The sequence below is a fragment of the Cyrtonyx montezumae genome, unplaced genomic scaffold (assembly GCF_038088225.1).
Source record: "Cyrtonyx montezumae isolate F1298 unplaced genomic scaffold, pur_monq_1.0 scaffold_10, whole genome shotgun sequence".
Classification (NCBI taxonomy): domain Eukaryota; kingdom Metazoa; phylum Chordata; class Aves; order Galliformes; family Odontophoridae; genus Cyrtonyx; species Cyrtonyx montezumae.
This window is the reverse complement of record NW_027071826.1, coordinates 39607417-39618043: the sequence shown is the minus strand read 5'-3', so window position 1 is coordinate 39618043 and position 10627 is coordinate 39607417. Positions and strand designations below refer to the sequence as shown.

The following is a 10627-nucleotide window of genomic DNA, read 5'->3' as shown; positions in this document are numbered from 1 at the left end:
GTTACATTTTCCCAGCAAAATGGAAAGCTTTTGATGGTTAAACACAGTGCTGTGCTGGAGTAACACTATATTAAATATTCAGCCAGGGTAAAAGCAGAGAAGTTTACCAAAAACAACATTTCTCCTTCTCCCACATCCACATTTAATTAGAGAAATGTGATTGCAATTATCTCTTGAAACATCCCTGAGTTACTGTACCTACAGAATCACTATTTTAAAATCACAGCCTGCTACTCCAGTCCTGTCAAAAGGCCCAAATTTATTTTCCCTTGTGTGGGTGAAGTTTCTCTAGCATCTCATTCCTTCCTGCCCTGGTCTCCCTCTGAAGGATCGCTCTTCAAAGGACAGCATGTCCCAAGCGGATATGCGAAAGCACATTGTAAGTGTTTCTCAATATGCAATTTTGAGGAGCTGCCCAGTCACACATTGCCGGCATCCCTTTTCATTTCCAACCACTAAACACTTTCAAAATACAGCTAAAAGTCTATGGTCTGGTTTTCCAGAGTCATTCACAGGAACAGTGGTTGCTGCGGCTGCTCCTAAGATGGAGCCAGTGAGCAGGCATCTGGGTCAGGCTGCCAGGTGCTGCCCCTTGGTCACCAGGACACTGCCCTGACAAACACGGCGTCTTGCTCTCAGGCAGGCCCATCACTGCAGTGGCTGCAAGCTGCCTGCAGCACAGGCCTGCACCCTCAGAGGAGGGAGGCTTTGGGGCACCGGCAGGCCTGCCTCCTCAGGCGTGTCATTGGCACATAACCCAGGAGTAATACTGTCTTCACACGCAGACTAGGGCCCGAATCTCAAGATGATATTAATACCTAGACATTCTGTTCAACATAAACAGAGTCAGTGACCTTCCTCTTCCTTCCCTTGCCATCGCAAATGCACTTTAAGAAGAAAGTAGTCGCACTGATTCTGTTATGTATTCAGAGAAACAGCGAACCAAAGGTTAGGTCTGGTTATTTTTATATCAGTGACCAAAGAAAAGAGAAGACAACCTCCCTGCCACTTCTCTGGATATTCTACTGTCCTATACTTCACAAAAAATCCTTACAATGATTCACAAGACCTCTGGAAAAGGTGTCCACCTCTAATACATGTTAGAGGCCTGCAGTGGTTCTATACTTGCTAGATTATTTATGCTGACCTGCTTAGGATCATCACGATGAGTTATAAATGAGAACACAATACAAGGACAAAAAAAAAATATTCCATATCAACGAATGCATAGCAAGGGCTGCTCTGACAGTGAACTACGTCTTGCACATCATTAAGAATATCTGCAGCTTTTTCAGAGGTCTTTATATAGAGTGCAGAGGAGCTAAAGCACATTTTATTTATATTCTAATAGCTTCTACAGAGACAAATAACACTCCACAGTTAAACACACTACTTCTGCTTATACTTAAAACAGGTCCTGAGCACAGATGCTGAATGGCCCATGCCTCTAAATGTTTCAGCTCTTTTCTCTGCCATTTCTAAGCTCACCATACCTGAGAACCTCTGAGAGTTCCCCCAGGCCCTGCACAGGGCTCACTCTGTGGGTACAGCCTCACAGGACCCACCTGGCTCAGCTTTGCTATAGAACATTGTTAGTAGTAGAGAGGCATTCACCAGTGTCTCAAAATTGCAGAGTATTAACAACCACATTAAAAACACAGCGCGATTATTGTGACTGCAGTTTCTTCTGGCAGGATGAGTGAGCTATACTATGTTGACAAAACACCATCTTTTTAATGCAGATGCCATGTGCTCTAAGAAACATTTTCTGACAGACCTTTATGCGAATCACTACCTGGCAAAAGAGGGAAATACAGAAGTATATTCAGTGCACTGGTCTAAATCCTGTAAGTCTAGCTGATTCTTCATCAGTCCAAACCCTTGCCAAATTCTAGTAACCTAGAATAGTAACCAGGAATTTGGCTTAGTAATGATTTCAGGATTTAGCCATTCTCTGACATATGACATACCTGGAAGACATATACTTTATGCCAAATGCCACTGGTGGTTACATTTAAAACCTCCCAATTACTTAGTGTAATATATTCAGAACTTGTTTACAGAGCATTGCCAAGTACCCAGTTATGGCATCCTTGCTCACGTTCAATAATACCTTACTTGAGTAGCCCCTTCCCCATGAGGACTCCCTCTGACATCAGTGGGGTACAGTGAATAGTAACGTGCTACCAACTTTGATTTAGAATGACATAATTGAGCCCATGGTGTCCTGGATTTTGTACAGCTGGCATGGATGCAGGAATTATCACCCCTGCAATAATACTGTCTTGTATTATGTGATGTGCTGTGGTCACAATAAAATGTGACCTAATAAAGTGAAGGTGGCACCTGCTCTGGACAGCTGATAAAAATACATCGCATGCACATGCAAATCTAAGGTCTTAATGCCAAATATTAATTGTACTAATCTAACAAAAAGTCTGGGATAATTTATTGACTTCCACATATTCATCTCACCCCTGGACCTAAGTTCTGTTTGAAATACAACTAGGCACAAAAATTCAGTGCTTCCATTGCCAGGAGCTTATTATTATTGTAACAAATACAAAACTTTATGGACACTTTCAAAAGCTGTTTCAGCCATATGGTGCTAACTAGATCAATTATGCCAAGAGTCATTGAAACACTGGAAGGCTTGCATGAAGTTATATTTTTCTGTAACTATTTGTGACCCTGAGTCCCTGTAGTGAGCTGTACTGGCATTGTGATCTTTCCATTTTGCAGCATTTACATTCTCTGTGTCTTGAACGAGCGGGAAGGCAGGTGAGAATACATCATACTGCATGGAGTATTCTTCAGCTGCATCATCCAAACAGTAACACAAGGGAGACAGATGGTTATGGATCATTGTTTGGCAAAGACACTACATTGACTTTATGAGATCTCTGCTAAGTTTCAATTAAGAAATTAAGTAAGCAGAAACTGTAGATGTTAAACAAAAAAGAAAAAAAAAAAGAGAGAGAAATCTTCCTTATTCATGATATCTTTTACCAGAAGAAAGCTTCAGGACATTAATTAAAGATGGAGCTGGGAATCTCTTCCCTTAGTTTTCACGTTTCCAAGGCTCTTCTTCAACAACATTGATGTCTGCAGATTTGCCATTGGTTGCCAGTGTTACCTGCAAGTAATTATCATCAACAACTGACTTAAAGGCCAAGGCACTTTAACAAGAAAAGTCATTACTTTTTTATGAGGAAGACCATGTTATTTACAGGAACTAGATACACCATGTCTTATTATATATGTAAAATATATTTATTCACAATTCACAACACAAATAGTGAGACTCCTGTTAATTTTATATACTGACAAGAAAACACTAGCAGTAGAAAAAATGTTTCCTATTTTCTTGGCTTTTGTTGTAGTTTTGTTTTTAGTAACTGTTTCAGGTGATACTCCTATCTTCTATAATTTTTTCTGGGTTATTTAAACAACAGATTTCTTTGTTTGCTTGTTTGTTTTGATCTAGAAAGTAGTACTTTTATAAAAGAACTCCTTCACAGAACAAAATAGCCAGTGCAAGGATACTAAAAATGTGCAAGGCCAGAATAATCATAGATATGTACCTATACAATCTCACCTACAATTACACCACCTTTAAAGAAAAGGAGCAAAAGATATTCTGTGATAGTGTTGTTCATTGTATCACTACCCTTTTTAGTGTAGTGAAATGTTCTGAGTATATTCAGACCAAAAATGCATAGCAACACTATTTTTGTCTCAAACAAATGACAGCACATCACTCTTGTCCATAAAGATCTGTGCTACATTTTTTCATTTTATGGTATGGCAGAAGACCTACAGGGATCTACCAACTCACAGTGAACACTGGCCAGTAGGTTGCATCCCAGAAAGAGGTATAAACAAACCCATGCTTCAACAAAGGTAGTTCCAGACAAATGACTTAAAAAAAAATGAAGAAAAAAAAAGGATAAAATGTTGGTTTAACTTTATATAAATGATCTAGGTCTTTATAACTCTGAGAGAACCTTTCTTTTAAGGTCAATTAAATAGCTTAATCTTTCCTAACTTACCTTGTAAAATAACATCCTCAGCTTCAAATGAAAACTTAAAGACAGAGATGAAATTCCCCATGCTGGATAAACTGGATGCATGGAAGCATTGGGACATGGAAACATGACAAAATGCAGTGATTTTGAAATAAAGTCAAGCTTTTTCTTAGATAATTAAAAGGGGAAAACATGCAAATACAGGAAGGAACAGCTTATTCAGAAATTAAAATCACATCAAGTCATGTGAAATGAGATAATAAAAAAAATACAAAAATATCATGCAGTAACATCCACTCTACCCCCATGTAAAGGTACACTACTTATTAAAAATGTACAATGACCATGCAAAATTATAAACTAGTAGTACTATACATGGAGTATACTACAAAACATAAATAGAAAGCACATGCTAGCAGATTAGCTTTTCAAAACTCCGATCAGAGTTGCAGTGAACTTTTCAGTACATCAATACATTTGACAGGATGAAGAGAAGTCTTTTCAGATTTAACAAGCAGCTATTTTGAATCCCCAAATCCTACACTCTGTTGCTTTGATACTCTAAAACTTAGGAGCTTCAACATCACTTCAGCATCATCCAAGTGCTTTGCAAATGTCAATATATACTCATAGCTTATAAACCGGACAGTAACACCACATCCTTTTGGCAGCTTACAGACAGACAAGTGACCCACTCAAGATCAGTCTTATGCTCAATCCAGTAAACCTTGGGTCTTTTCATGAATTTAAAAGTGCAAAGTGACATCCCTTAAAACAATTTTTAAAAAGGGCAAAATACTTCATAAATCACTGGTCCCAGATTTCTACTAGAGAGCGTCCTTAGGATGTTATCCTGAACCATTAGTCCACGTCTTTGAGGTAAATCAATGACTCAACTGATGGGAATCAGAAGAGAAACTGAAGGAGAAAATAAAGTATAGTAAGTACCATATCAAAGGGCAACTACTTTCTAGCCTGGCATGGATCTCTGGAAAGGAGATAACATTTTCAGTATGCAGCTTCATCAACCTGATGCAGAATGATCCACGCTAGCTGTAATTGTTGTAAACTCACCGAAATTAGAATATTCTCCAACATCAATAATTTTGAAAGAAGTTAATAAAAAAGAATCTTGAAATATTTCTTTTCAAGTTAATTCCTTCTTTTTTTGTTGTTGTCGTTTTTATTTTATTTTATTTTTTGCTTGTTTTGTTTTCCTGAATTCAGTACTACTTTGTCCACTAGAAATTTAGGTTTGGCCTGACATTATCTAGAAGTAAACATCTGAATAAAAGGGTATTCTAAAGAACATTTCCAGACAGGCCATAGGCAGGTGAAAGTGCTAGAAGAGAACTTTATTTCCAATCTACGTGGTGATCTGCTAAAGGACTTACTGTAAGCATTCACAGTTAGATACTGGCTCAGTTGTGGCAACTGAAAGATGCAAGAGAATCTTCTTGGATAAATGGCTGATGTAGGCTCACTGTGTCAAAGACAACGCAGAGGACCAGATTAGAGAAAGAAATTAAAAATACAAATAATTTTTCAAAATATTTTTGATTTCAAAAGAAATTAAAAGTTCTAGCTCGTTATGGTTTCTTTCTCCTCCTTTTCATTTAAAAACTCTCTTGATTCTAAACTGCCCTGTCCTAGTGGTGGGTGTTTTGTAAACTTCTAGCCATTAACCACCCCAGCTGTCTTCTCCTTCAACCGGTGGAGTTTCTTAAGCTCACTTTGCTCTGATCAAGACATTATTATCACTATTAATAATCCATGTTAGTTACAGCAAGGATTAGAAACAGAATATGATGTCTGTGTCTTAATGATCCAGGAACGATGGAAGCAAAGCGTAAGCATGCTGTATGAGTGCAGGAGCATTCAGATGCTAAAGTGCATTCAATATGTCCATTTCTGAACAGCATATCATGGAAGGCAATCAGCAAACAACAACACCTGTATTTGGGTTGCAGATACCCTTCATTTCAAGTTGGCAATTGAGTTCTCTGTTGCCAAAGAAAATTAAGTAAATGTCCACAGAAGGTGATGCCATATTTTCTGTGTCTTGGCATATTCCATAATACGCTGCATCTTGCCTTTTGATATGTAAACAATGTACATTATTTTTCTCCTCAAACGACAACTTTTAAGAAGAGTGCAAAGAAAAAATAAATCATCTTTTGAACTGCTCAAACTCATTCAAAATGTCTGGGGTTGATTCATGGAGCTTGTTGTCACATTGTTATTTACAGAACAATTTCAAGAACACATGCGGGTTAAAAACAAAATAAAATAAAGCATGCACTGCTATATACAGGTCTCAATATCCATAAATGTGAAAGGTACCTTGCACTCATCTACTATGACTGAGTTGTGAGCTGCAAAAACACACTGGTTTGAGTTGTTTTCCCTATGATTTTTCATGTCGTCATAGATGGACTGAGTCTTGGTCATTTCAATGTCTTCGTGCTCTTTATGGTGAGAATCAATGCTGTCAAGTTCTGCCTTGGAAAGGTGGTAGACGATGCCAGCACCAAAAGAATCCCCCACTACATTGACTGATGTTCTCATCCGGTCCCTATAAAAGAAGCAAAAGGCAGAGGCTGAATGGCCTGAGAGGAAGACAGGCCTGAAAGCTCTGTTAATGCTGTAGTTACTGCACTTATTTCAGAAGATTTATGGCACCTTTAGAATAGAAAGATGGTAGCTTTCAAGTGAAACTGAAAAAACTTGCCTTTCCAAGGGACGTGTTCAGACAGGAAGGATGTGCTAACTCCCATGGCCCAGCTGCTCATTCTTATGTGTTTTGGCAATGTGCTTGCACAGGGACACAGCCAAACTGCAGAGCTGTGCTTTGCTAAGATCGCCCTGGCGCCTGCTTCTGCAGCTGAAGGTTTCAGTGTCAGTGTGCCAGACTCACATCATTGCCCTTTGTTTAATCTGAATTTATCAGGGTACTTAACAGAGCCAGAGAAAAGGATTTGGGATCTGATGAAGCGTGCGATTGCTGGAATGGATTAACAAACAGCCCCTCCCCTTATTCTTAGTGAGCAAACTGCTGGGACAAAATGCCTGAAATGTCTCCATAAGGCTCAGGCCATCACAGCTCCTCTGCTGGCACCATCTTTACAGATGGTCAGCTGTCAGATGGCAGTACGCCCGCCCACACTACCGTATGGCAGCACACAGTGGATGAGCCAGCCAAATACAGGTCACTGCCTACAAAATGATGAGCCTGTGACAACATGTCAGTAACAAGTGCCCCTCACTGCACAGGGTGCCAGAGGAGGCCCATGTGCTCCAATACAAAGAAACATGCTCATTGGCACTTCGCAGACAGGATGCCTTTCTCCTGTTTCCTATTTACAGCATGACTCTATCTGTCAGCAGTGAGGTCATGGCTGTGGATCTTTCCTCATTTCAGACTTCTGCCCAAAACCTCCCAAAAAAGGGAGATGGTCTTACAGAGAATGTCAGGATTGTGAGCTCCTGCTGTCTTTCCTACTGCAGATAGGCTGCCCTGCACAATTTGAAATCATTTACACCTGCCACCTGGATGTGAAGAGCTAACAGTTCTGCTGTTATATCTGAGCTGTAGCAGCTCTCCCCAGTCTTTTCTTCCATCATAAGAATAAACAAGGAAAAAGTCTAGCAATCCTCCCCAAAACAAATAAACTAACAACATCCTTCCTGTTTTGCTACACATGAATGAAATGCTTTACAGATCTCACCTCATGCCTGTGAGGACTGTTTCAAACCCGGTCAGAGTTTCAGAATAGGAAAAAATGACTTTCTAAGAGTTACTTTTAATTAAGACCATCAAATATATCGAACCCTCCCATACAGTGCTCCAAGAACCTCTGCTTCATTTTTATTTATATGAGTTGCATTAGATTTTGAAAGACTTCACTGATGCCAGACAAGGGAGAGAGAATACAAAAGTTGCCAGAAGATGAGAGAGAATACACAAATATAACCGAGGCATGATTCAAATTTTGAGTAGGTCATTTGAGGAGATGCGTCAGCCCATATTCATATGTTGCTAGCCAAGAGATCCCGTGATACAAACTGCACGCTATTACAGAGCACTGCTATATTAAGTGAGCTGAAGTAGACCAGAACCTTTCCTACAACCACAGAGGCAAAGTTATAGCTGTCAGAAATGAACAGCAAAGTGTCACTGACTTCTTTGGGGCCAAAGAGCACCCAAGAAGAAACAAGACTGAGTTTACTCTTTTGTTAAAAAGAGCCAACAAAATAATTCCAGTTTCTTGGAACTTTGAAAACAAAAGTAATATAGGGAAGTTGCAGTCTGGTCACTTGCCCAATGTAACTACTTCTGGGGTGCTCATAACAGACCCTGAGAGGAATAAGGGGAAGAAAAAATGAAGTTCTCTCTCAAAAGTCAACCCAACATCTCGTAAGAGTGTGCTTTGATATCACTGGGACGTGTTTCTGAAAATCCTGATAAGGATTGTTTTCCATGAACTGGCATAAATATGAATGGGAAGCTTTCTGATGTAGATGCAAAGAAAAGAAAGAAAAGGAACTGAATTATGCAGACCCCTCTCGTTATTAATGTCACAACATATATATGGTATGCTAATATGCAAAAATGGTTCTCCCCTGAAAACTTGAAAACCCAGTATATCAACCTTACTATATTTTACAAAGATTAAAAACTTAGCACACCTGCTAATTGTAGCGGAAATGCTAAGTCACAGCTTGAAGCAGTGATTGAGCACCTGGTGGGAATTCGCAGGGCCAACCCAGGGTTGCTCAGAAGCATGCAATGCACCTGAGGGACCAGAAGAGGTGGAGCCAGGATCCACGCCTTCCCAGACCTCATTTAAGGGCTGGAAGTGGCAGCAAGGCTATCTTACTGGAGTTCCCTGCCTACCTGTGGCCTTCTGGTGGTAAGTAGGTTGGTTGTTTTTCTTTCTCTTTCCTCCCTGTGCTTTGTTTCTGTGTCTGCTGTATTTGGGCTTATATTCACTTGCTGCAGCATAGGGCTCTACTACCCTGTTCTCATTGCTCTGTTTTTTTTTTTACTAATACAGCAAGTTAGAGATCTGTTTGGCTCGCTTTATCTCTCTTCTGTTGTAGAGAAGAGCTTCTGTGCTTTACAGTTTAATTCAATTTGTTTGGCTTCCTATTCATAATGCCTAGATATCAAGTAGGTCTGAGTGTTCTGAGTTCTATGCCATAGAGCCAAGTCAGAACTCAAGAGATCGTTTTCTGAGATAATGAACAAAGGTGGGTGTGTGAAATACTGGATTGACTGCCTAAGCCCATTTTTTTAATTCCTCTTTCTTTTCTGCAAAATATTACTGTATCTGAGGTTGTGCCATGATATTAAGCTTGTCAGTCTCACATTTGGAAATAAGCCAGTTTGTAGCTGGAGCGAAAGAAGCTTGCTTCATTCCAGCTGTTGGCATATAATTGCTGTTCTTTTAAATGTCACTGCTGTGTTGTGCTTAGTTTCAAACTGAGAAAATTGTGAGAGTTGTGAAACCTTGGGAAACTTGCCTGGTGAAAGAGCTCACTTTGTATTCATGTGTGGGAGGGGGAAAGGTTTAGCAACCTAATCATTAGATATTGGAGTGACTTGAGGAGAAATTGATACTGAAACCTTTTGGCTTCTATTTGAAGGAAAAACTGCCAAGTTTGAAGTCAATCAGAAGTCAGTTTTGTGTTGTACTGTGACCAAATCTTGTGAACGTGGTTTTGGTAAGGCTACAGTTTCAGATGATGGCAGTATTGTAAAATCAATTGATTGCTTCTTTCATCAAGAGTATTGGAAAAACTCAGAGTAGGCCATTTCTGCTAGGCTTTCGTAAACCGGGGTTCAACTGCTATAAATTGAGCTATTCCAAAATATTTCTACTTCTAGAAAAGTGGCTTTCATAATACCTCAAAGATTTTTCTTAACTTTCTCTCTTTTAGGTTTATTTCATGATCTAAAGAAATAGAAGAAGGTGATGCTCTTAAGAAAATGTTTTTGTGACTTTTTGTTTTAGACATTCTTAGATACAGTCTGTGTGCCCAACAGATTGTTCAAAAGTTGGTTTGTGTGCCTCTCTTTACCACCTCCAATGTAAGCAACATTGTTTTGCATATCTCATTAGACCTCAGCTTAACCACTGGGAGATGTCAAGGGCCAACAGCTTTGTTTTAAATATGCTAACTAGCACAGTACCTCTACCAACAGACTTTGTCTTAACTTCATAGCTGAAGTGTCAGAGCACTAGAGTTTTTGATCTTTTTTTCTCCTTTTCCCTCTTTCATTTCTGAATCCCTCTTGCATTTCTGGAGTTGCATGGCTGATTGGTAGGCTGTTAGGATCCAACTCTGAAGTTTTGTGCTGGAAGGTTCTTTTGGAAAGATACCATAAAATATTTCTTTCTGAAGTACTTTCTCTCCATCTTGCATTCTATACTTACATTCATCTTACATTCATCACAGTCACAGCTCCTCAGCAAGATGTTTCTATTTCTCTAAGCAGTGCTGGATAAACCAGGGTAACAATACCTAAGCTGAGCCTGAAATGAAACACCTACTGCTGGATCATAACTGCCAGTAACTTAACGGCTCTAAGGATT

General features: G+C 39.4%; 1 protein-coding gene across 2 annotated transcripts in view; it reads right to left on the bottom strand.

Annotated features, from left to right (window-relative positions):
- Positions 1-2518: 2518 nt before the first annotated feature.
- Positions 2519-10627, bottom strand: part of SLC1A2 (solute carrier family 1 member 2) — a 74381-nt gene continuing 66272 nt past the window's right edge. For both annotated transcript variants that reach the window (XM_065754987.1, XM_065754988.1), the window contains exons 10-11: positions 6372-6603; positions 2519-3136 (exon numbers count right to left, since the gene is read on the bottom strand). In XM_065754987.1, the coding sequence (XP_065611059.1) occupies positions 3062-3136; positions 6372-6603 (307 nt within the window). In that variant the 3' untranslated portion in view covers positions 2519-3061. The remainder of the gene's footprint in view (positions 3137-6371; positions 6604-10627) is intronic.